The sequence below is a fragment of the Saccopteryx bilineata genome, chromosome 6 (genome assembly GCF_036850765.1).
Source record: "Saccopteryx bilineata isolate mSacBil1 chromosome 6, mSacBil1_pri_phased_curated, whole genome shotgun sequence".
NCBI classification, from domain to species: domain Eukaryota; kingdom Metazoa; phylum Chordata; class Mammalia; order Chiroptera; family Emballonuridae; genus Saccopteryx; species Saccopteryx bilineata.
Window position 1 is genome coordinate 184,583,895 of NC_089495.1, and position 26,824 is coordinate 184,610,718.

At 39.7% G+C, this 26,824-nt stretch overlaps 1 protein-coding gene across 1 annotated transcript in view; it reads left to right on the forward strand.

Annotated features, from left to right (window-relative positions):
- The window catches only part of SYCP2 (synaptonemal complex protein 2), a 102,748-nt gene that overhangs the window by 64,098 nt on the left and 11,826 nt on the right, over positions 1 to 26,824 (forward strand). Inside the window, 6 exon segments of the mRNA XM_066235658.1 lie at positions 2,561 to 2,575; positions 11,842 to 11,887; positions 12,803 to 12,977; positions 22,654 to 22,691; positions 23,464 to 23,634; positions 26,307 to 26,505. Of these exon segments, the coding sequence (XP_066091755.1) occupies positions 2,561 to 2,575; positions 11,842 to 11,887; positions 12,803 to 12,977; positions 22,654 to 22,691; positions 23,464 to 23,634; positions 26,307 to 26,505 (644 nt within the window).

Consider the following 26,824-nt stretch of genomic DNA (forward strand, 5'->3'; position numbering starts at 1 on the left):
TTGGTGCACATATATTAAGGATTGTTATGTCTTCTTGATTCAGTGTTCCCTTAATCATTATGAAATGACCATTTTTGTCTCTGAGTACTTTTTCTGTCTTGTAGTCAGCATTATCAGATATGAGTATTGCAACACCTGCTTTTTTTTGGGTGTTGTTTGCTTGGAGTATTGTTTTCCAGCCTTTCACTTTGAATTTGTTTTTATCCTTGTTGCTTAGATGAGTTTCTTGTAGGCAGCATACAGTTGGATTTTCTTTTTTAATCCATTCTGCTACTCTGTGTCTTTTTATTGGTAAGTTTAATCCATTTACATTTAGTGTAATTATTGACACTTGTGGGTTCCCTTTTGCCATTTTATAAATTGCTTTCTGTTAGTTTTGTATCTTGTTTGATTCTTCTCTTTTGTTTTTCTATTGTTTGTTTTTGTTTGTTTGTATTTCATACTTCTTTCCTCTGTTGCTACCTTTTTTAAGTCAAGTGTTTTTGTGGTGGTTTTTTCAAGGGTGGTTACCATTAAGTAATGAAAAGGGTACCTACCATATTCATTGTAGTACCCTTTCTTATGAGTATTTCTGCGTTTCATCGTCCTTTGCTACTGTTAATCTTCATCCTTTCTCCCCTTTTTTTTCTTTTGTTGTCACAGTTTAAGTTTGGTTTTATTGTTTTCTTGGTGGAGCTGTTACTTGTGGTTTTGTTTTTTTTTGTTCTTTGAATCTGGTTGGAAAACCCCCTTTAGTATTTCCTGGAGTGGGGGCTTTCTGATGATAAATTCTCTCATCTTTTCTGTATTTGTGAATGTTTTTATATCTCCTTTGTACTTGAAGGATAGCTTTGATGGGTATAGTATTCTTGGCTGAAAGTTCCTCTCTTTCAGGGCTTTAAATATTGGGGTCCACTCTCTTCTAGCTTGTAGAGTTTCTGCTGAGAAATCTGATGATAATCTAATAGGCCTTCCTTTATATGTTGTATTCTTCTTTTCCCTGGCTGCCTTGAGAATTTTTTCTTTGTCATTGGTTTGTGTCATCTTCATTATGATGTGCCTTGGAGTGGGTTTGTTGGGGTTAAGAAAACTCGGTGTTCTGTTTGCTTCTTGAATTTGATGCTTTAGTTCTTTCCACAGGCTTGGGAAGTTTTCATCTATTATTTGTTTGAGTATATTCTCCATTCCATTTTCTTTCTCTTCTCCCTCTGATATACCTATTATTCTTATGTTATTCTTTCTGATGGAGTCAGACAATTCCTGTAGGGCTTTCTCGTTTTTTATTATTTTTGAGTCTCTTTCTTCTTCTCTCTGTTGTGCCTCAAGTTGCTTGTCTTCTATTTCACTAATCCTATCTTCTATCTGGGCTGTTCTATTAGCTAAGCTTGTTACCTCGTTTTTCAGCTCGTGAATTGAGGTTTTCATTTCTGTTTGATTTGTTTTTATAGTTTCAATTTCCTTGGTAATATATTCTTTGTGATCGTTGAGTTGTTTTCTGATTTCCCTAAATTGCCTTTCTGTGTTTTCTTGTATATCTCTGAGTATTTTTAAGATTTCTATTTTAAATTCTCTGTCATTTGGCTCCAAGGCTTCCAATATGTTAAATCTTTTCTCCATAGATTTTTCCACATCTATTTGTGTTACCTCTCTATCTTTTGTATCCATAATATTCTATTTCCTTTTTCTTATTGGCATCTGAAGGTGGTCTTGTTGATAGTGTTAATTAGAATTAATAAAGAATAAAAAGAAAAAAAAAGGAAACACTCCACAAAAAAAAAGTAATAATTTATTATTTCCCCCTTTTTTCCTTCTTCTCTTCCCCTCCTCTCACCTCCTTAGGGAAATATCGTGATGACCTGTGAATTATATTATGCTAAATGGAACAAAAACTGCCTATAATGGAGGGCCTGATTTGGGGTGAAGAGTTCAAGGGGCAAAAAAGGGAGTAGGGACCTACTAAATGCAAAAAAAAAAAAAAAATCTTAGACAAGCATAAAATGATTTGCTTGTAAGTGATGGTTGACTAAGAGATATAATGAGAGGGATAAGAGGGAAACAGAAAAAAGGAGAGAAAAAATAATATTTAAAGAAGAAAAAAATAAAAATAAAAATAATAAGTAAAAGTCTGTTGCATTAAGTGGAGCGAAGACTAAATACAATGGAGACTTTGGGTTGGGAGGAATGCTAGTGAGTTAAAAAGCAATGTAAAAAGTACCCAAAATGCCACAAAAACAAACAAATAAAGGGAAACCAAGAACAAAAGCAGAAAAAAAAAACAAAAAAAAAACCCAAAAAAACTTGAGTCCCAAAATAAATAATTTGTTCATGATTGAGGATTGAATGGGAGGAAATGTAAAAGGAGAAAAGAAGAAATGAATAGAAAGGAAAAAATAAGAAAAAGAAACGAAGGAAGAAAAAAAAGGAAAGGAAAAAAAAAAACAAAAAAAACAAAAGAGGAGAGAGTGAGAGTTAAGGGTTTTGGAGTGTAACCCTAAAGGAGAGTAAGGATGAAGAAAAGAAATAAAATGTAACACTCATGGATAGTGTAGTTCAAAAAAAGGTTAGCATAAGATGGGCAGAGAATAAAAGGACCGAGGTGGAGGAAATACAAATAATAATAAAGGCAATAAGAAAGAAGAAAGAAACAACAACAACAAAGAATTAGTGGAACAAGTTATAAAGTCTGTGGATTTTTCTTGATTTTGAGAGGTTAACTTCTTCCTTTTTCTTTTCTCTCCCTCTTCCTGGTCGGTGACTCTGTACCCCAGGTTCTGCCCCTGTGTCACACTTAGGTAGGGATTTGCAGTTGATGGGATTCTATGGCAATGTCATATAATTGGCTTTAGTCTTGCTGGTAGTCAAGGCTTGTTGGCGTTTGCAGAGTCCAACAATGAGAGAGTTTGCTTTCCTGGAGTCTCTCTCCTAGTCTCCCCTTCCTGAATTAGCAGCCTGGTGATCCAGCTATGAGGCTGCCACTGCTTCTGTCTGGGGAGTAAGAGGCTCAAAGAGCTGGGAAATCCCCACTCTATCCTCACTCAGCGCAAGGCTCTGGGTAAGGCTCTGGCAGTCAGAGCCTCCAGCGTAATCAGGTGGGGCTGGGAGTCAATTGTTGTCAAGGTGACTGTTCAGCGCCTACCATTCAGTTGGACCACTCAACCCAGGCTTTCCACACTTTGTAGCCTGTTTTGGCTGGGAAGAAGAGGCACTAGTCGCTGCTTGCTGTATAGATCTTAATATCTGCCAAGTCCCTCTTGTTAGGTATATCCCTGAATATGGAGGCTCTGTCAATCAGAAGTTGCCCCCGCCCCTTTAGCGAAAGGCACTGAAAAATATCACGCCTCTTGTCTTGGATGCTGAACTGGGAGAGATCTTATCAATTAGAGCCCCGTGGGTGCGCAGATTTCGTGGGTTAAGCTAATTTCAGTGATTGGATCCGCAGCTGTGCTCCAGAAAGTATTTCAGGCTGCCTGCGTGCCCCTGCCCCTCCCCCAACGCTTGATTGTTAGCTTGAATGGCTGGGTGAGGTGCCCCGCCCACGGAGAGAATCTCCCGACTAGGAAAGAGAGGCTTGGCGCCCCCCCCCCCCACCACGGCACGGGGCGTGTGCGCGGTTTCTCAGTGCACACCGGTGGCCAAGGGCTCTCCGGACCACGGCACGGGGTGTGCACGCGGTTTCTTGGGGCACGCCGGTGGCCGGGGACTCTCCGGACCGCGGCACGGGGCACGCACGCGGTTTCTCGGGGCACGCCGGTAGCCGGGGACTCTCCGGACTGCGGCACGGGGTGTGCGCGCGGTTTCTCGGGGTACGCCTGTGGCCGGGGACTCTCCGGATCGTGGCATGGGGTGCGCGTGCGGTTTCTCAGGGCACGCCGGAGGCCGCCAGTGCCCAGGCTGCCACTCCCCGAGTGTGGGCGGGCAGTTGCACACGTGGGTTGACTCACCACAGGCGTACTCCCTCCTCGGCAATAGTCCTTTCGCTTTCAGTGTGTGTGTGGAACTCCGGAATGCTCCGAGGATAAATTTTTCTGTTTCTAGTTGATAAATTTGTTGAGATTTTGGTGAGATCTGTTGGACGCGCTGCTCACGGCGCCATTTCCGTGACGTCACCACTCGTCATTGGTATTTTAATAGAAATCGCATTGAATTTATAAATGCTTTGGGTAATATAGACATTTTAATGATGTTTATTCTTCCTAACCATGAACACAGTATATGCTTCCACTTGTTTGTGTCGTCCTTGATTTCTTTTATCAATGTTTTATAATTTTCTGAGTACAAATCTTTAAACTCCTTGGTTAAATTTACTTCTAGGTACTTTATTTTTTTTTGTTGCAGTAGTGAAGGGGATTGTTTTCTTAATTTCTCTTTCAGACAGATCATTGTTGGTGTATAAAAATGCCTCTGATTTCTGAGTGTTAATTTTATATCCTGACACCTTGCTGAATTCATTTATTAGGTCTTTAGTAGTTTTTTGACTGCACCTTTAGGGTTTTCTATGTACTGTATCATATCATCAGCAAATAATGATAGTTTTACTTCTTTTCTAGTTTGGATGCCTTTTATTTCTTCTTCTTGTCTGATTGCTGTGGCTAGGACTTCCAGAACTATGTTGAATAAGAGTGGTTAAAGGGGGCACCCTTGCCTTGTTCCTGGTCTTAAGGGGATTGCTTTTAACTTTTGTCCATTGAGTATGATGTTGCTGTGGGTCTGTCATAGATGGCCTTTAGTATGTTGTGGTATGTTCCCTGTATTCCCACTTTGCTGAGAGTTTTGATCATAAATGGGTGCTGGATTTTATCAAATGGTTTTTCTGCATCTACTGATATTATCATGTGGTTTTTGTCCTTTTGTTTATGTGATGAATCACATTGATTTGATTTGCAAATATTATACCAGCCTTGCCTTCCCAGAGTAAACCCCACTTGATCATGATGTATGATTTTTTTCATGTATTGCTGGATCTGGTTTGCTAATATTTTGTTGAGAATTTTAGCATCTAAATTCATCAAAGAAATTGGCCTATAGTTTTCTTTCTTTGTGTTGTATTTGCCTGGTTTTGGAATCAGAATTATGCTTGCCTCATAAAAGGAGCTTGGAAGTCTTCCATCCTCTTGGATTTTTTGAAATGGCTTCAGAAGAATAGGAGTTAATTCTTTGAATGTTTTGTAGAATTTGCCAGTGAAGCCACCTGGCCCAGGGCTTTTGTTTGTTGGGAGTTTTTTGATAACTGTTTTGATCTCATTTGTTGTAATTGGTCAATTTAGGTTTTCTGATTCTTCCATATAGAATATTGAGAAATTATATTTTTCAAGGAATTTGTCTATTTCACCTAGGTTGTCTAATTTTTTTTGTGTGTGTATTTTTCTGAAGCTGGAAACGGGGAGAGAGAGTCAGACAGACTCCCACATGCGCCTGCTTAGGATCCACCTGGCACGCCCACCAGGGTCGAAGCTCTGCCCACCAGGGGGCGATGCTCTGCCCCTCCGGGGCGTCGCTCTGCCGCGACCAGAGCCACTCTAGCGCCTGGGGCAGAGGCCAAGGAGCTATCCCCAGCGCCCGGGCCATCTTTTCTCCAATGGAGCCTTGGCTGCGGGAGGGGAAAAGAGAGACAGAAAGGAGGGGGGGGGTGGAGAAGCAAATGGGTGCTTCTCCTATGTGCCCTGGCCAGGAATCGAACCCGGGTCCCCCGCACACCAGGCCGACGCTCTACCACTGAGCCAACCGGCCAGGGCGGTTGTCTAATTTTTTGGCATACAGTTCTTCATAGTATTTTCTTATAATCCTTTGTATTTCTGCTGTGTCAGTTGTTACTTCTCCACTTTCATTTCTAATTTTATTTGAGTCCTCTCTTTTTTTTTTTTTTTTGTATTTTTCTGTAGTTGGAAACGGGGAGGCAGTCAGACAGACACCCGCCTGCGCCCGACCGGGATCCACCCGGCATGCCCACCAGGGGGTGACGCTCTGCCCATCTGGGGCATCACTCTGTTGTAACCAGAGCCATTCTAGCGCCTGAGGCAGAGGCCACGGAGCCGTCCCCAGCGCCCGGGCCAACTTTGCTCCAGTGGAGCCTCGGCTGCGGGAGGGGAAGAGAGAGAGAGGAAGGAGAGGGGGAGGGGTGGAAAAGCAGATGGACGCTTCTCCTGTGTGCCCTGGCCGGGAATCGAACCCGGGACTCCAAAACGCCAGGTCGACGCTCTACCATGCTCTACCATTGCTCTACCAATCGGCCAGGGCAAATCTCTCTTTTTTTCTTGGTGAGTCTGGTTAAAGGTTCATCTATCTTGTTTACCTTTTCAAAGAACCAGCTCTTGGCTTCATTGATTCTCTGTATTTATTTTTTAGCCTCTATGTCATTTATTTCCACTCTGATCTTTATTATTTCCTTCCTTCTACTTCTTCTGGGCTTTACTTGCTGTTCTTTTTCTAGTTCTTTTAGATGCAGGGTTAAGTTGTTTATTTGAGCTTTTTCTAGCTTCTTTTTTTTTTTTTTTTTTTAAACTTTATTTATTTATTTATTTTTAACAGAGGCAGAGATAGACAGGGACAGACAGACAGGAAAGGAGAGAGATGAGAAGCATCAATCATCAGTTTCTCGTTGCGCATTGCGACTTCCTAGTTGTTCATTGATTGCTCTCTCACATGTGCCTTGACCGTGGGCATTCAGCAGACCGAGTAACCCCCCGCTGGAGCCAGCGACCTTGGGTCCAAACTGGTGGGCTCTTTTCTCAATCCAGATGAGCCCGCGCTCAAGCTGGCGACCTCGGGGTCTCGAACCTGGGTCCCTCCGCATCCCAGTCCGACGCTCTATCCACTGCGCCACCACCTGGTCAGGCTTTTTCTAGCTTCTTAAGGTATACCTGTAATGCTATGAACTTCCCTTTTAGGACTGCTTTTGCTGTGTCCCATAAATTTTGAGCTGTTGTATGCTGATTTTCACTTGTTTCAAGGAAATATTTTATTTCTCTCTTGATTTCATGTTGACCCATTCATTATTTAATAACATGCTATTTAGTGTCCAAGTGTTTGAGTGTTTTTCAGTTTTTCTATTGTAGTTGATTTCTAGTTTCATGCCATTGTGATCTGAGAAGATGCTTGATATGATTTCAATCGTCTTAAATTTATCGAGACTCGTTTCATGTCCTAACATATGGTCTATCCTAGAGAATGTACCATGAGCACTTGAAAAGAATATATATTCTGCTGCTTTAGGGTGAAAGGTTCTGAAGATATCTATTAAATCCAGTTGATCTAGTGTGTCTTTTAAGTCTGCTGTTTCTTTATTAATTTTCTTTCTAAAGGATCTATCCAGTGATGTTAGTGGGGTATTGAAATCCCCTACTATTATACTATTGCTGTTGATCTTGACCTTTACGTCCATCAAAATCTGCTTTATATATATAGGTGCTGTCATATTAGGTGCATAGATATTTATAATGGTTATCTCTTCCTGTTGGATTGCTCCCTTTATCATTATGTAGTGGCCTTCTTTATCCCTTACTGTATAGTATTTGTTTTAAAGTCTATTTTGTCAGATATAACTATTGATACCCCAGCTTTTTTTTCATTTCCATTTGCACGAAATATTTTTTTTCATCTCCTTACTTTTAGTCGATGTGTATCTTTTGTTTTGAGATGGGTCTCTTGTAGACAGCATATTGTATGGGTCCTGTTTTCTTATCCATGCAACTATCCTATGTCTTTTGATTGGAGCATTTAATCCACTTACATTTAAGGTCATTATTGATATATAGTTGTTTATTGCCATTTTATTCTTTAAATCTACATTCCTCTTTTGCTAGATTTTTTTCCTGCTTTGTTCTATCTATACCAGGCCCCTTAACATTTCTTGCAGCATTGGTTTGGTTGTGATGAATTAATTCCTTGAATTTTTTCTTTTGTTTTGGTCTGGGAAGTTTTTTATTTTTTCTTCAATTTTAAATGATAGCCTTGCTGGATAAAGAAGTCTTGGTTGTAGGTTCTTGTTCTGCATTACTTTGAATATTTCTTGCCATTTTTTTCTAGTTTCAAGTGTTTCTGTTGAAAAGTCGATGTCATCCTTATGGGGGCTCATTTGTAGGTGATTGACTGTTTTTCTCTTGCAGCTTTTAATATTCTTTATCTCTTAGCTTTGGTATTTTGATTATGATTTGTCTTGGTGTAGGTATCTTTTGGTTCTTTTTTAATGCGGTTCTCTGCTTCTTGAACCTGTATGAGTCTTTCCTGCATTCAATTTAGGGAAATTTTCAGCTATAATATTTTCAGTCGGGTTCTCTAACCCTTGTTCTTTCTCTTCTCCTTCAGGAACCCCTATTATGCGGATATTGTTTCTCTTCATGTTGTCACAGAGCTCTCTTAAAGTTTCCTCAGACTTTTTGATCCTGTTTTCTTTCTGCTGTTCTGCTTCTGTGCTTTCACTTATCTTGTCTTCTAAGTCGCTGATTCGATCCTCTGCTTTTTCCTGCCTGCTTTTCATTCCTTCTGGTGTAGTTTTTTTTCTTTTTGTTTGTTTTTTGTTTTTACAGGGACAGAGAGAGAGAGTCAGAGAGAGGAATAGATAGGGACAGACAGTCAGGAACGGAGAGAGATGAGAAGCATCAATCATCAGTTTTTTGTTGCGACACCTTAGTTGTTCATTGATTGCTTTCTCATATGTGTCTTTGACTGTGGGCCCTCAGCAGACCGAGTAACCCCTTGCTCAAGCTAGTGACTTTGGGTCCAAGCTGGTGAGCTTTTTGCTCAAGCCAGTGAGCCCACGGTCAAGCTGGTGGCCTCGGGGTCTCGAACTTGGGTCCTCTGCATCCCAGTCTGACGTTCTATCCACTGCGCCACCACCTGGTCAGGCTGGTGTAGTTTTTATTTCTGATATTGTGTTTGTCATTTCTGTCTGGTTTTTTTTTTATGATTTCAGTGTCCTTTTCGATGCTTACAGTTTCCTTATTTAGGTGCTCATTAAGTCCATCCATTGTAGTTTTGAGATCCTTAAGCATCCTAACAATCATTATTTTAAACTCTGCATCTGGTAATTTGATTACTTCAATTTCATCTAGATCTTTTTCTGGAGATTTTACCTGTTGATTCATTCATATGGCTTACGTTCCTCTGTCTTCCCATTGTTTCTGTTAGTGGTTTGTAGGCTTGTTCGAGTTGTGGTCTCCTTAATTAGTAGAGCTGCTTTTCTGTTTTCTATATCTTAATTGGGTCATGTGTGAGGAGCCTTTCCTTAAAAGGTCACTCAAACAAGGGTTGTTAGGTCCTGAAGTGATACTCTTGGTATCTGGCCTCTGGATATGCCCTCCCTGTATCTTCTTGGCCGAAACCTGGCTCAGAACAGAGGGTGTCACTGCCTATGACTGGCCCTTATATACCTTTTTAGAGCAATAGGCAATCCATATCCTGTGGCTGTCTCTGCTGAGCCCAGGTGTCATTGTTAATATCTACTTAGGCTGGCTTTTATCTACTTTTGGCCTGGAGGATGTTCATTTAAATGTTCAGGTTCCCCTGAGATCTGCTTTCTGCCGCCTCTTATTGGTGGCTACTTGTTGGGCTTAGTACTATAAGTCAGGAGTTAGGTAAGGTATTGGATGTGGCTTGCCCCTTAGCCTCAGGTGTCATTCTATCCAACCTATTTTATTATTTTATTTTATATTTTTCTTTATTTTCAGCCCTCAGAAGGGTGTGGCCTTTGTGTTCCTGAGGTATGCTCTATCTGCAGGCCCGCTACCACTGCTGCTGCTGCCTTGGGCATTCAGGCATGGGTGTTGCCAGTGCCGGCCCACTGCTGCAGTTGCTACAGCTTCCGCCTTGCCTCCATGGGTGGGACTGCATTTGTGTTCCTGGTCTGCAAGCCTTGGCCCCATGGGGGCAGGACTGCATTCACGTACTTGGGCCACAGCCACTGCTGGCTTCCGCCTTATGCCCCCGCTGATGGGACATGGGGACATGCTCCTGCCTCCCGCCGCCAACAGCCCGTCGGTGAGCATTCAGCAGTGTGGGTGTGGTGTTGTAGCTCAGACCTCAGCACTCAATACTCTATCCCCGACAGGCTCTCTGCTTCTAAGCAACTCTGCTCTGATTGTAGCAAGAGAGCTTGTTTGGCTGGTGACCTGCTTCTCTTTGTTGGTACTGCTGGTTCCAGGAAAAATACTTTAGATTTGGGTAGTGATTCATCCCAGGGATTAGAGTGGCTGTCCCTCAAAGTGTTTCTCCCTGTGTCTCCTAGATTACACTCTCTTCCTGCTACTCTGGTCTTCTCAGCTCTCCCCATCCCCCAGAGTCCCGGGTGAGTGGTTGTGAAAGAGGTTTTCTGCACGGTCCTTTTAAGACGAATCCTGGGTCTGAGGAATCTGTCTCTTTCTTGCAAACAGTATCCTCACTTGTTTCGCAGCTAAATACTGTTTGTATACCTCTTCTAGGCTCCTGGGCTTCAGGCTAGGGCTCCGGTCCTGGGGCCCAGGACCCTCCCCTGTTCAGAAAACTCCCCTCCTGCCACACAAGTCCCTCCAGGCTGCTACTCATTCCCAGGAGCTGGGCAGCCCTCTCTGCGTTTCCGCTTTTCCTACCAGTCTGTGTGGCTTCTTTGGTGATCTTTGGTTATAGATTCCTCTTGGTTTAGCCCAAAGTTGGTTTTTCCAGATGATTGTTCTTAAAATTAAGTTGTAAACCACTTTGGTTCTGGGAAGTGGAAGTTAGAACATCCACCTACTCCATCGCCATCTTGCCGCTCCCAAAACTACTCTTAAGGTTCACCCTTTAATTAGCTTTTTGACCTGGCTCCTTCAAGTGACTCAGCAATGCCTTGCTCCAAAATATACTTGTTTCAATTGTTCTTTTCCTTAAATATTTTCCCCAGTTTATCTGAGAGTTTTCTATGTATGAAAAGTATGAATAAAAATGCTACTGTTATGATTATTCCCATTATTCTATTATTTCAGCATTTATAGTTGACATTTGAATAACACGAGGATTAGGGTTACTGACTCCCTGTGCAATTAAAAGTTTGTCTATAGCCTGACCAGGCGGTCATGCAGTGGATAGAGCATCGGACTGGGATGCTGAGGACCCAGGTTCGAGACCCTGAGGTCGCCAGCTTGAGCGTGGGGTCATCTAATTTGAGCAAAAAGCTCACCAGCTTGGACCCAAGGTCGCTGGCTCAAGCAAGGGGTTACTCAGTCTGCTGAAGGCCTGTGTTCAAGGCACATATGAGAAAGCAATCAATGAACAACTAAGGTGTCACAATGTGCAACAAAAAACGAATGATTGATGCTTCTCATCTCTCCATTCCTGTCTGTCTGTCCCTGTCTATCCCTCACTCTGACTCTCTCTCTGTCTCTGTAAAAAAAAAAATTGTGTATAACTTTTTACTCCTCCAAAAGTTAAACACATTATAATACCCTACTGTTGACCCAGAAGTCTTACCAGTAACAAACATTTAATAAACACATATTTTGTATATGTACAATATGCTGTATTCTTACAGTAAAGTTAGCTAGAGAAAAGAAAATGTTAAGAAAATCATAAGGAAGAGAAAATACATTTGCAGTATTTATTGAAAATAATCTGTTTAAGTGAACCTGCACAGTTAAAACCTGTTTAACGATCAATTGTACTTCTAAAATTAATAATGTAGATTCTGTGCACTTTTAATATTAGTTGTATATCTTACATGATAATGCTGAAAGGACTTAGTAGTACTTTCATCTAACCTTGTAATTGTATAATTAACTGAAGTCAGAGAGGACAAGTCCTTGGCCAGAATTATATAGTGCATTAGTAAAGAGAAAGGCTAAATCCAGGTCTAACTGCTCAGTGCATGCTGCCTTAAGAAAACAAGTAATTAAAATTAATGCATATTTTTTGTTTAAGGAATCATGATGAACTTGAACCATCTTTCAAAACAAAAGATAAAAGAGTAAGTTATAATATCCCAGTATGTCTATTAAAACCAGTATTTCTTTTTAGGTCCTGGCCGGTTGGCTCAGCGGTAGAGCGTCGGCCTAGCATGCGGAGGACCCAGGTTCGATTCCCGGCCAGGGCACACAGGAGAAGCGCCCATTTGCTTCTCCACCCCTCCGCCGCGCTTTCCTCTCTGTCTCTCTCTTCCCCTCCTGCAGCCAGGGCTCCATTGGAGCAAAGATGGCCTGGGCGCTGGGGATGGCTCTGTGGCCTCTGCCTCAGGCGCTAGAGTGGCTCTGGTCGCAACATGGCGACGCCCAGGATGGGCAGAGCATCGCCTCCTGGTGGGCAGAGCGTCCCCCCTGGTGGGCGTGCCGGGTGGATCCCGGTCGGGCGCGTGCGGGGAGTCTGTCTGTCTCTCCCTGTTTCCAGCTTCAGAAAAATGAAAAAAACAAACAAACAAAACAAAACAAAAAAAACCCAGTATTTCTTTTTAATAATTTTTCAATAAAGATTATACAGAACAAGAAAACAGAAATAACTGAATAATTTGTTTCCTCAGAGATTATCCATGCTCCCATTATTGACTCTTCTTAATGTCTTCTGAGCTATTGTAATCATCTAGTAATAGATGTGACTTTACTTTCCTTTGATTGTGATAGGTTATGTCTCTATGGAAGTAAGCTGTTTTGCTGTTTTAACTTTTAATTAACATTGACAACAAAATACAAATCTTGATCTCTGATGTGGATTTCCAAGTGACTTTCGTGGACAGGTTTTAATACCAGGTAGATTAGTATTGCTAATAATAAGATGAAGAAATTAATCTTCCTGTTTTTTGTGGGTTTTTTTGTTTGGTTTAACTTACTTTGCATAACGTAAAAGACACATTTCTTCATTTATTTCAAGGATTCTCTCTCTTTTTAAATAGATTATAACAAGTCATAAAAATAAAAACCTCTTTAGTGATACTGACACAGAATACAGATGTGATGATGATGTCAAGACCGATATTAGCTGGCTAAGAGAATCAAAATCAAAACCACAGCTCATAAAATATAGCAGAAATAAAAGTGTGAAGAAGAAACAGAAAAGTGGGAAATCAAGTAAGAAATCACTTTATAAAAAAATGTTGCAAATGATTTTACTATTTCAACTAAACTATATATAAAATGCTTTGCTGGTTGATAAGTATATTTTTGTATGTTGATAGTATTTTTATCATATAGCCTTATGAATAGAAAAAGAGTGAAAGCAATATACAAACACTATAGCATTTTTGCTTTTTGTTTTATTATTTTTGGTAATATGGTCATATATATATATATATATATATATATATATATATATATGAAAAAAAAATTTTAAGTGAAAGGAGGGGAGATAGTGAGACAGATTCCATCATGCACTCAGACCAAGATCCACCCAGGAACTTCTGTCTGGGGCCAATGTTAGAATCAATGGAACTTATCAATGCCTGAGGCCAATGCTTAGATCAACTGAGCTATCCTAAGCGCCCAGGGCTGATGCTTGAACCAATCGAGCCATTGGTTATGAGAGGGGAAGAGAGAGAGGGAGGGGAAGAGAAACAGATGGTTGCATCTCATGTGTGCTCTGATTGGGGATTGAACCTGAGACATCCACATGTCAGACCGACACTCTATCCACTGAGCAGACTGGCTAAGGTTGGTAATGTGGTTATATTTAAATTGTTTTTTAAAAGTGGGATCTCAGGTACACAAAATAATTTATTTTAATCTTTGGTTCATGACATACTTTCATCATTTTTCTATTCATGGCCTATTATTCAGATATTAGGTATTTATTGTGAATAATGTATTAAGTACTCATGAATCCAACACCATAAACAAAATCAAAGCTTGGATAACATTCTCCTTCCCCGCCATACTCAACACACATACTTTTTAGAAATTCATATAGATGCAATAAAAATGTATTGAAAGGAAAATAATTTTCTTGCAGAAATATTTTTGCCTAAATCTTTCACAAAATGTTTTTTCTAGCATATAGCTTCTGCTTTATCTAGCAAATCTCTTTAAGTAGTTGGATATGAGTTTGAGGTATGGGTTTTTTGGAGTAGAATTAATGACCATTTTTACATCAGTTAACATCAATTTCAATGTTTACTAAAACAATTTGTTTTCAGGGAATCAGGTTTTTTAAAAATTTAAATCATTTTGTATTTTTAAATTTGTTGATATATTAGTTTTAGGTGTACACTCCACCGATTAGAAATTATATAACTGAGTGATCATCCTGATAAATCTTGTACCCATCTGACACCATACATAGTTATTAGAAATTATTGACCATATTCCCTATGTTGTACTTTACGTCCCATGACTATTCTGTAACAATAAATTTGTATGTCTTAATCCCTTTACCTTTTTCACCCATTTCCTCCCCCCTCAATCTGGCAACCATCAAAATGTTCCCTGTGTCAGTCTGTTTCTGTTCTGCTTCCTTGTTTGTTGCTTTTTTAGATTCATTTATTGATATATATATATTTATTGCCATTTTATTAATATTTTAAATCTTATTTTCTTAAAGAAGACCCCTTAAAATTTTATGTAAAACTGGTTTGGTGATGATGAAATCCTTTAGCTTTTACTTGTCTGGTCTGGGAAGCTCATGATATGTCCTTCAATTCTAAATGATAGTTTTGCTGGATAATCTTGGTTGTAGGTCCTTGCTTTATATCACTATGAATATTTCATGCCAGTCCCTTCTGGCTTGCAAAATTTCTGTTGAGAAATCAGCTGACAGTCTTATGGAAGCTCCCTTGTAGGTAACTAAACTTTGTTTTTGTTGCTTTTAAGCTTACCTTTAACCTTTGACACTTTAATTACGATGTGTCTTACTGTAGGCTACTTTGGGTTCATTTTGTTTGGGATTCTCTATGCTTCCTGGACTTGTATGTCTATTTCTTTTACCAGGTTAGGGAAGTTTTTGTAATTATTTTTTCAAATACGTTTTCAATTTCTTGCTCTCTCTCTTCTTCTTACATCACCCCCCATGATGCAAATGTTGGTAATCTTAAAGTTGTCCCAGAGGCTCCTTACACTATCTTTATTTTTTAAATTCTTTTATCTGAAAATTGCTTTTATTTCAGGATAAAAATAACCAGTGGCAACCTGTGAAGGTAGGGGAGGGTGGGTAAAACTTTAAGAAGAAGTAAAAAAATCCTGGGTTTGATTCCTGGCCAGGGCACACAGGAGAAGTGCCCATTTGCTTCTCCACCCCTCCGCCTTGCTTTCCTTTCTGTCTCTCTCTTCCCCTCCCGCAGCCAAGGCTCCATTGGAGCAAAGATGGCCTGGGCGCTGGGGATGGCTCTGTGGCCTCTGCCTCAGGCGCTAGAGTGGCTCTGGTCGCAACATGGCGACGCCCAGGATGGGCAGAGCATCGCCCCCTGGTGGGCAGAGCGTAGCCCCATGGTGGGTGTGCCGGGTGGATCCCGGTCGGGCGCATGCGGGAGTCTGTCTGACTGCCTCTCCCCGTTTCCAGCTTCAGAAAAATGAAAAATAAATAAATAAATAAATAAAAAGAAGAAGTAAAAATAGAGATATGGAAATGAATTTTGGCATGTGTTTAGAAATGATGCTGAATCTTGAAAACAGATGAGGTCAATCAATATGTATATGGAAAAGAAGCAGCAAGATTATCATAAATAAAAGAGAAGTATGAAATAGCATAGTGTGCTCACAGAACACAGTATAGCAGTAATTAAATGTTGATCAAACTTGTGGGAAAATGTTCAAAGATGCACCTAGATCTAGTCATATAGTGAGTGGACTTTGACACACTGGATAAACATAAGATTCACATGCTTTCAGGGAGCTTACAGTTTAGTGGGAAAATGTATAAATAAAGACATTTATAACAAAGTAGAAGATTAGACATCTTGGAGAGACAAGAAAAGTTAGAATATTATATAATTAGTAAATACTTTTATTTTATTTTCTGTTTTTTTTTAATTTTTTTTAATGGAGTGACATCAATAAATCAGGATACATATATTCAAAGATAACAAGTCCAGGTTATCTTGTCGTTCAATTATGTTACATACCCATCACCCAAAGTCAGATTGTCCTCTGTCACCTTCTATCTTGTTTTCTTTGTGCCCCTCCCCCTCCCCCTTTCCCTCTCCCATTCCCCCCTCCCTCCCCGTAACCACCACACTCTTATCAATGTCTCTTAGTTTCACTTTTATGTCCCACCTACGTATGGAATAATGCAGTTCCTGTTTTTTTCTGATTTACTTATTTCGCTTCGTATCATGTTATCAAGATCCCACCATTTTGCTGTAAATGTTCCGATGTCATCATTTCTTATGGCTGAGTAGTATTCCATAGTGTATATGTGCCACATCTTCTTTATCCAGTCATCTATTGATGGGCTTTTTGGTTGTTTCCATGTCCTGGCCACTGTGAACAATGCTGCAATAAACATGGGGCTGCATGTGTCTTTACGTATCAATGTTTCTGAGTTTTTTGGGATATATACCCAGTAGAGGGATTGCTGGGTCATAAGGTAGTTCTATTTTCAGTTTTTTGAGGAACCACCATACTTTCTTCCATAATGGTTGTACTACTTTACATTCCCACCAACAGTGTATGAGGGTTCCTTTTTCTCCACAGCCTCTCCAACATTTGCTATTACCTGTCTTGCTAATAATAGCTAATCGAACAGGTGTGAGGTGGTATCTCATTGCCGTTTTGATTTGCATTTCTCTAATAGCTAAAGAAGATGAGCATCTTTTCATATATCTGTTGGCCATTTGTATTTCTTCCTGGGAGAAGTGTCTGTTCATATCCTCTTCCCATTTTTTTATTGGATTGTTTGTTTGTTTGTTGTTGAGTTTTATGAGTTCTTTGTATATTTTGGATATTAGGCCCTTATCTGAGCTGTTGTTTGAAAATATCATTTCCCATTTAGTTGGCTTTGTTTATTTTGCTATCAGTTTCTCTTGCTGAGCAAAAACTTCTTAGTCTGATGTAGTCCCATTCATTAATTTTTGCCTTCACTTCTCTTGCCTGTGGAGTCAAATTCATAAAATGCTCTTTAAAACCCAGGTCCATGAGTTGAGTACCTATGTCTTCTTCTATGTACTTAATTGTTTCAGGTCTTATGTTTAGATCTTTGATCCATTTTGAGTTAATTTTTGTACAGGGGGAGAGACTGTAGTCCAGTTTCATTCTTTTGCATGTGGCTTTCCAGTTTTCCCAGCACCATTTATTGAAGAGGCTTTCTTTTCTCCATTGTGTGTTGTTGGCCCCTTTATCAAAAATTATTTGACTATATATATGTGGTTTTATTTCTGGACTTTCTATTCTGTTCCATTGGTCTGAGTGTCTATTTTTCTGCCAATACCATGCTGTTTTGATTGTCGTGGCCCTATAATATAGTTTGAAGTCAGGTATTGTAATGCCCCCAGCTTCATTCTTTTTCTTTAGGATTGCTTTGGCTATTCGGGGTTTTTTATAGTTCCATATAAATCTGATGATTTTTTGCTCTATTTCTTTAAAAAACGTCATTGGAAGTTTGATGGGAATTGCATTAAATTTGTATATTGCTTTGGGTAATATAGCCATCTTGATTATATTTATTCTTCCTAGCCAAGAACAAGGTATATTCTTCCATCTCATTATATCTTTTTCGATTTCCCTTAACAATGGTTTATAGTTTTCATTATATAAGTCCTTTACATTCTTTGTTATGTTTATTCCTAAGTATTTTATTTTTTTTGTTGCAATCGTGAAGGGGATTATTCTTTTGAGTTCGTTCTCAATTGTTTCATTGTTGGCATATAGAAAGGCTATTGACTTCTGTATGTTAATTTTGTATCCTGCGACCTTACTGTATTGGCTTATTGTTTCTAGTAGTCTTTTTGTGGATTCTTTGGGGTTTTCGATGTATAGGATCATATCATCTGCAAAAAGTGATACCTTTACTTCTTCTTTTCCGATATGGATGCCTTTTATTTCTTTGTCTTGTCTGATTGCTCTGGCTAGAACCTCTAGTACCACATTAAATAAGAGTGGAGAGAGTGGACAACCCTGTCTTGTTCCCGATTTAAGGGGGAAAGCCTTCAGTGTAGTGCCATTTAATATGATGTTAGCTGATGGTTTATCATATATGGCCTTTATCATGTTGAGATATTTTCCTTCTATACCCATTTTGTTGAGAGTCTTAAACATAAAATTGTGTTGTATTTTATCAAAAGCCTTTTCTGCGTCTATTGATAAGATCATGTGGTTTTTGTTCTTTGTTTTGTTGATATGGTGTATTACGTTAACCGTTTTACGTATGTTGAACCATCCTTGAGATTCTGGGATGAATCCCACTTGATCATGATGTATTTTTTTTAATATGTTGTTGTATTCGATTTGCTAGTATTTTGTTTAGTATTTTAGCATCTGTATTCATTAGAGATATTGGTCTGTAGTTTTCTTTTTTTGTGCCATCCTTGCCTGGTTTTGGTATGAGGGTTATGTTGGCCTCATAAAATGTGTTCGGAAGTATTGCTTCTTCTTCAATTTTTTGGAAGACTTTGAGTAGAGTAGGAACCAAGTCTTCTTTGAATGTTTGATAAAATTCGCTGGTATAGCCGTCAGGGCCTGGACTTTTATTTTTGGGGAGGTTTTTAATGGTTTTTTCTATTTCTTCCCTACTGATAGGTCTGTTTAGGCTTTCTGCTTCTTCTTGACTCAGTCTAGGAAGGTTGTATTTTTCTAGGAATTTATCCATTTCTTCTAGGTTGTTGAATTTAGTGGCATAAAGTTTTTCATAGTATTCTACAATAATTCTTTGTATATCTACGGTGTCCGTGGTGATTTCTCCTCTTTCATTTTGGATTTTGTTTATATGAGTTCTTTCTCTTTTTTCCTTGGTAAGTCTTGCCAAGGGTTTGTCAATTTTGTTGATCTTTTCAAAGAACCAGCTCCTTGTTCTATTAATTTTTTCTATAGTTTTTCTGTTCTCTAATTCATTTATTTCTGCTCTGATTTTTATTATCTCCTTTCTTCGGCTGGTTTTGGGTTGTCTTTGTTCTTCTTTTTCTAGTTCCTTAAGGTGGGAAGTTAAGTGGTTCACTTGGGCTCTCTCTTGTTTGTTCATATATGCCTGAAGTGATATGAACTTCCCTCTTATCACTGCTTTTGCTGCATCCCATAGATTCTGATATGTCGTATTGTCATTTTCATTAGTCTGTATATATCTTTTGATCTCTGCACTTATTTCTTCTTTGACCCATTCATTTTTTAAAAGTATGTTGTTTAGTTTCCACATTTTTGTGGGATTTTTTTCCTCTTTTTTGCAGTTGAATTCTAATTTCAAGGCTTTATGATCAGAAAATATGCTTGGTACAACTTCAGTTTTTCTGAATTTGCTGATGTTCTTTTTGTGGCCCAACATATGGTCAATTCTTGAGAATGATCCATGTTCACTGGAGAAAAATGTATACTCAGTCACTTTGCGATGAAATATCCTGTAGATGTCTATCATATCCAGGTGCCTCTAGTGTTTTGTTTAAGGCCACTATGTCTTTGTTGATTCTCTGTTTGGATGACCGATCTAGAGCCGTCAGCAGTGTATTGAGGTCTCCAAGTATGATTGTATTTTTGTCAGTTTTTGTTTTAAGATCAATAAGTAGCTGTCTTATATATTTTGGTGCTCCTTGGTTTGGTGCATATATATTAAGAATTGTTATGTCTTCTTCAGTGTCCCCTTAGCCATTATGAAATGGCCATTTTTGTCTCTGAGTACTTTTCCTGTCTTGTAGTCAGCATTATCCGATATGAGTATTGCTACACCTGCTTTTTTTTGGATGTTATTTGCTTGGAGTATTGTTTTCCAGCCTTTCACTTTGAATTTGTTTTTATCCTTGTTACTTAGATGAGTTTCCTGTAGGCAGCATACAGTTGGATTTTCTTTTTTAATCCATTCTGCTACTCTGTGCCTTTTTATTGGTGAGTTTAATCTGTTTACATTTAGTGTAATTATTGACACTTGTGAGTTCCCTATTGCCATTTTATATCTTGCTTTCTGTTAGTTTTGTGTCTTGTTTGATCCTTCTTTCATTTTTCTATCTTTTGTTTTTATTTGGTTGTATTCCATACACCTTTCCTCTGTTGCTATCTCTTTTATCTCATGTGCCTCTGTGGTGGTTTTTTCAATGGTGGTTATCTTTGAGTAATGAAAAGGGTCCCTACCCTGTTCATTGTAGCGAACTATTTTGTGAGTACTTTTGCACTCCATTGTCCTTTGCTACTGTTAATCTCCATCTTCTCCCCCCCTTTGTTTTTGTTGTCGTCACAGTTTAAATTTGGTTTTATTGTGTTCTTCTTGGAGCTTTTACTTGTGGCTCTGTTTTTTTTTGTTCTTTGTATCTGATTGGAGAACCCCCTTTAGTAATTCCTGGAGTGGGGGTTTTCTGATGATAAATTCCCTCATCTTTACTGTATCTGTGAATGTTTTTATTTCTCCTTCATATTTGAAGGATAGCTTTGATGGGTATAGTATTCGTGGCTGAAAGTTCCTCTCTTTCAGGACTTTAAATATTGCGGTCTACTCTCTTCTAGAGCTGCTAGCATAATTAGGCAGGGTTTCCGCCCACTCAAAGACCTCTGGCTCTGCCACTCTGTCTGGTAACACAGGCGGGCGCCCACTTCCGGGCTCTTGGAGGAAACTCTCACTCACTGTCTGCGCGCGCAGACCAGGATATCCGGCCAGCAGTCTCACGCTCTGAGTGAAACCCCCAACCGCATGGAAAAGTTGCAGCGTTGGAATTGGCTCTCGCTCCGTCCCCGTGCGCGACTTTTGCAAGGTGCTGGGGCAGCCCGAGATTCTGCTTTGGCCCACACAAAGGCCCCTGACTCTGCCCCTTTGTGCGATAACACGGGTGCGCACTGCCGAGGCACTCGGAGGAATCTCTCACTCCCTATCTGCGCGCGCAGACCAGGATATGAGGCTGGCCGCGTTTCCCTCTGAGTGAAACCCCCACCAGCATGGAAAATTTCCACCGTTGGAATTAGTTCTCGCTCCCTCCTGTGCGCGGCTTTCCCAGGGCACTGGGGCTGTCTAGAGATTCTGCTTTCGGCCCACAGAAAGGCCTCTGACTCTGCCTCTCTGTGGGGTAACATGGGCACCCACTCCCGGGGCTTAGGAAGAAATCTCTTGCCCACTAACTGCGCACCGACCAGGAGATCGGGTAAAATGGCTGCCCCGCTTGTCTTTCTTTGTTTGGGTTTGGTGCGAGTGTTAGCTTGTATTGCCCGGGTTGCCACAGGATCAGTTTTTCCTCGGCTTGGATCTCCATGCCACAGCCTGGTTTGGCCGTTTGTGCCGCGGCCTGGATCTATTCACCCCCTTTGCCCACCTCAGTTTCTATATTCACAGTTACCAGAGAAAGCCGCCCTGTTTAGGTTAGTGAGGAAGGCGGAGCATTTCTTACTCCCTATTTCCTTCGGGGTTTGGTTATATATTTAGCCAATTTTTTTTTATTTTTATTTTTTATTTTATTTTTTTTTATTTATTTTTTTTTACAGAGGCAGAGATAGACAGGGACAGACAGACAGGAACAGAGAGAGATGAGAAGCATCAATCATCAGTTTCTCGTTGCGCGTTGCGACTTCTTAGTTGTTCATTGATTGCTTTCTCACATGTGCCTTGACCGTGGGCCTTCAGCAGACCGAGTAACCCCTTGCTGGAGCCAGCGACCTTGGGTCCAAGCTGGCGAGCTCTTTGCTCAAGCCAGATGAGCCCACGCGCGACCTCGGAGTCTCGAACCTGGGTACTTCCGCATCCCAGTCCGACGCTCTATCCACTGCGCCACCGCCTGGTCAGGCTATTTAGCCAATTTTTCACTCGACCATACCTTCGGGTGTATTGCGAAGCATCTGGAGGCTCCAAGTATAGGTTTTTCTGTTTCTGGTTGAAGATCTTGTTGAGTTTTGGGGGAGATTTATCGGTATCGCTTCCTACCCCGCCATTACTCTGACGTCATCTCCAGTAAATACTTTTAAAGTTGAACTTCTGAGTGAACTGTTTTGGTTAAGTGGCTGAATGACAACAAATCTATAGGTCTGAGCTGTCTTATTGCCAAGATTGGGAAGAATCTTTCTTCCAGAATTTCATTGCTTTCTTTGCTTAGACAATTCTATTTCTTAGGCTTCAGGGAATATTTAGGAAGTTGAAATTGTGCTTGAAAGGCATAAAAGGGTAAATAGGGACTTAAAGCTACTCTCAAGACTATGGATTAATTTTAGACAAATAAAGTAAGTCATAGATTTTTACATATGACATGGCTCTGTTTTATAAAAGTTCATTATATTATTTAGGGATATATATCTGTGAATGAAAAATTTTTTTGAGATCAAGTGCATGAGAACCATTTCAGGATAGTGATTACTTTCAGCAGAGGGGATATGGAGGATCACATAAGCAAGTACACACAAATAGATTCAACATTTTTCACAATCTAGTTCTTAAACTTAATGGTAGACTCTCCTGGATATTAACTTCATAATTTATGTTACATATTCTCTTGTATATTTAAAAAGTTTTATAATATAAAAGAAGTTTGTAATTCCTATCATATTAATACTATAAAGTTACCAATGTTAATTTAGCCTTAAATCACCTTAAAATTTAAAGTTTGAGTTTAAAGATGTATATTTAACTTATATGCAGAAATACTCTAACAAGCTTTAATGCCAGTTTTTATCCATTTGAAAATTTTAATCTTATTTTCTTGAATTGCAGGATCATCTTTGGAAAGAGAACTACCAACTTCTAAAATGGTAAAACTCAAGTTTGTGTTCAACCCTTTAAAATCATTTTTCTCCTTGTCATGAAAAATGTTCACTTGCCATCTCATGATTTTATCCTTGTTGTTACTTGTTTTCTATAGTTTGTCTTTGCACCCTTACTCCTATCTTCTGCCTTTTTGAATCATGTTATCGTATTTTAGTTCTATTTTATTATGTGATATTTTTTGATAGCTTTTTCTTTCTCTTTTTTATTTAAGTTAGGTAATATAAATCAGGCTTCTCAACACTTTAATGACAGGGATAAAAAAAGTGGTAGAGAAGATACTTGGAATGGAAATGTAAAGTCCAGTCTTTTTAAATATGTTTAACTGGAAGTTTGTGCTTCTTAATTCCCATTCCCTTTGTCCTACCTCCCACCCTTGCCCCTTTCGCAACCATCAGTTTATTCTCTGTATGAGTTGGTTTCTGTTTCATTCTGTTTTGTTTTTGAGATTACATGGATAATTGAAATCATATGGTGTTTGTTTTTCCTTGTCCAATTTATTTCACTTAATACTCTCTAGGTTCACTCATGTTGTTGCAAATAGCAAGATTTGAGTTCTTTTGTTTTTTATGGCTAAGTAATATTCTAGTGTATTCTAGTCTTTTTTTAATTCTCTCTAGTCATGTAAAAATGTTAATCAGGAATCTATTTCTAGAGATATTTTATGTAGGTGTATCACATTTTTAATTTTATAGCAAATAACTTATATTTCTTATAACTCAAATATTGATATAATATTTAGGAATTTTTCTCCCAAAGACACCCAAGAAAAACATCACCAAAAAGGTAGATGAAACCATTCCAGATGGAAGAACCAGACTTCCACGAAGAGCAGCAAACACTAAAAAAAATTATAAAGATCTCTCAAATTCAGAATCAGAATGTGAACAAGAAGTTTCACAATTCCTGAAAGAGAAATTTCTAGTAAAGGTAAATAGAAAAAATTCAGATTACTAATTTCTAAAAGCCTCTTAGATACTAAATATAGAATATATTTTGGTAAAATGACATTTTTGTAAAAATGTCAAAGTTATCTGTTCACTCTAAGATTCAGCCCTGTATGAGAATCACCAGGGTCAGCAACCAACACTCTGAGTGCACTGTTGCGCCAGCATTTTTTGGATATTGTGTTCTGAGCACAGTTAAGTTAGACTAGACCAGGGGTCGGGAATCTTTTTGGCTGGAAAAGCCATGAATGCCACATATTTTAAAATGTAATTCCATGAGAGCCATACAATGACCCATGTACATTATGCATTATCCAATAAAAATTTGGTGGTGTCCCGGAGGACAGCTGTGATTGGCTCCAGCTACCCGCAACCATGAACATGAGTGGTAGGAAATGGATTGTAATACATGAGAATGTTTTATATATATATATATATATATATATATATATATATATATATATATATATATATATATATTTTATTTTATTTTTTTTTCCTTTTCTGAAGTTGGAAACAGGGAGGCAGTCAGACTCCCGCATGCACCTGACCGGGATCCACCTGGCACACCCACCAGGGGGCGATGCTCTGCCCATCTTGGGGCGTCGCTCTGCCACAATCAGAGCCATTCTAGCACCTGAGGCAGAGGCCACAGAGTCTTCCTCAGTGCCCGGGCAAACTGCTCCAGTGGAACCTTGGCTGCGGGAGGGGCCAAGAGAGAGACAGAGAGGAAGGAGAGGGGGAGGGGTGGAGAAGCAGATGGGCGCTTCTCCTGTGTGCCCTGGCCGGGAATTGAACCCGGGACTCCCGCACGCCAGGCCGACGCTCTACCACTGAGCCAACAGGCCAGGGCCGAGAATGTTTTATATTTTTAATGTTATTTTTTTAATTAAAGATTTGTCTGCGAGCGAGATGCAGCCATCAAAAGAGCCACATCTGGCTTGCGAGCATAGGTTCCCGACCCCTGGACTAGACTAATGCAGTTCTGCAAGTTAGATGTAGTAAATGCACTTTTGACTTAACCATATTTTCTGCTTACAATGGGTTTATTGGGGCATGCTCCATTGTAAATTGAGAAGCATCTGTACTTTATAGATTTGACTTCTTAAAATCTTGTAAGTACTTTCCCTGGCTGTTTGGCTCCATGGTAGAGTGTTGACCCAGTGTGTGGATGTCCTGGGTTTGATTCCAGGTCAGGGCACACAGGAGAAGTGACCAGCTGCTTTTCTACCCCTTCCCCTCCTCCTTTTCTCTCTCTCTTCCCCTCCCACAGCCATGGCAGGATTGGTTTAAGTGCATTAGCCCCAGGTACTGAGGATGGCTCCATCGAGCCTCTGCCTCAGGTGCTAAAAAATAGATCTGTTGTGAGCATGGCCCCAGACAGGAGTTGCTGGGTGGAGCCCAGTCGGGGTGCATGTGGGAGTCTGTATCTCCCCTCTTCTCACTTGGAAAAGAAGAAAAAAATTTCATAAGTACTGTAGGTGACTAGTAAGTACTATTATTGTCTCATTTTACAAATGAGAAAATTGAGGCTCAAAGAGATGAAGGAACTTGCCTAGCACCAGCACAGCAGGAAGTAGTAAAACAAAGATTTGAATTTAGAGTCTGTCATTAGAGGTAGTTCTCTTGCCATCCTGCTGTTCTGATTTTAAGTCCTTAAACCACCATATCCCCTTGTTGATAACCTTGTTATCTCTTACCAGGAAAACATTAATGACTTTTGTATGTATAGTTTATCTTGATATTTTCTATCACTTCCTACTTTAATTTACTATACATACAGTCAGGTAAGTCTTTCCAGCTCACCCTCTCACCGTCTTTAAAGAAAAACCCTGAATATCTATCACCATGTTGTCAGACATTCCAAGCATCAAAATACCTTTCTAAACTATTTCCCTTCCTCCCCAGTGCTGTAACAATCAGAATAACCTTGTGCTTCCCTACGGTGTCAGCAGTCCTTGTCCTCTCAGTGTGCCTCTCTTGGTATCTTCCTGTACAGATTCCTGAGCTGTGGAATCCAGGAACTCTCTCTGCTTTCCCTAAACTGAATATAATCTCCTTTGAACCCTTAGGGTGTTTTATTTTATTTTATTTTTTTATTTTTTACAGAGACAGAGTCAGAGAGAGGGATAGATAGGGACAGACAGACAGGAACCGAGAGATGAGAAGTATCAATCATTAGTTTTTCATTGCGAGTTGCAACACCTTAGTTGTTCATTGATTGCTTTCTCATATGTGCCTTGACTGAGGGCCTTCAGCAGACCAAGTAACCCCTTGCTCGAGTCAGCGACCTTGAGTCCAAGCTGGTGAGCTTTTGTTCAAACCAGATAAGCCCACACTCCAGCTGGCGATATCGGGGTCTCGAACCTGGGTCCTCTGCATCCCAGTCCGATGCTCTATCCACTGCATCACCGCCTGGTCAGGCTTATTTGTATTTCTTATGATATTTATTATAGTGTATGTATTATATTTTCTTGTGAATTTGTCATGTCTTCTAGTATTAGTCTTTTACCGCTTACATTATGACTCCTGCTATGTTCATTTGTAGTAATACAAGATATTTAATAAATATGCCAATGTAATTTAGTCTCATGTGCCCAAATAGTATAAATTACTTGTATTCTAGTATAATTTGAAAGTTATCAATATATTTAGGAGGAGAATATACAGTCCAAAAGTAAAACCGTGAAGCTGCCAAAGAAAGCACAGAATTCCTTCTCTGCCAAGACACAAAAGGATCTATCAAAAGAATGGGCAAACTCATCTCTGCTAAAAAATACAATAAGAGATAATAGCCTTGACTCATCTCCTGTATCTTTATCTGGGAGTTCATCATCTATAAAAGTAATGAGAGGTCAGTATCTTTTTTTTAGTTAAATATTTAATACTTCTTTTGTGTGTATGAGAGAGACAGAGGGACAGATAGACGGGAAGGGAGAGAGATGAGAAGCATCAGTTCTTTATTGTGGCACCTTAGTTGTTCATTGATTGCTTTCTCATATGTGCCTTGACCAGGGGGCTACAGCAGAGCGAGTGACCCCTTGCTCAAGGCAGTGACCATGGGGTCATGTTTATGATCCCACGCTCAAGCCAGTGACCTTGGGCTTTCAAACCTGGGTCCTCTGCGTCCCAGTCCGACACTGCCACTGCCTGGTCAGGCTAATATTTAATAA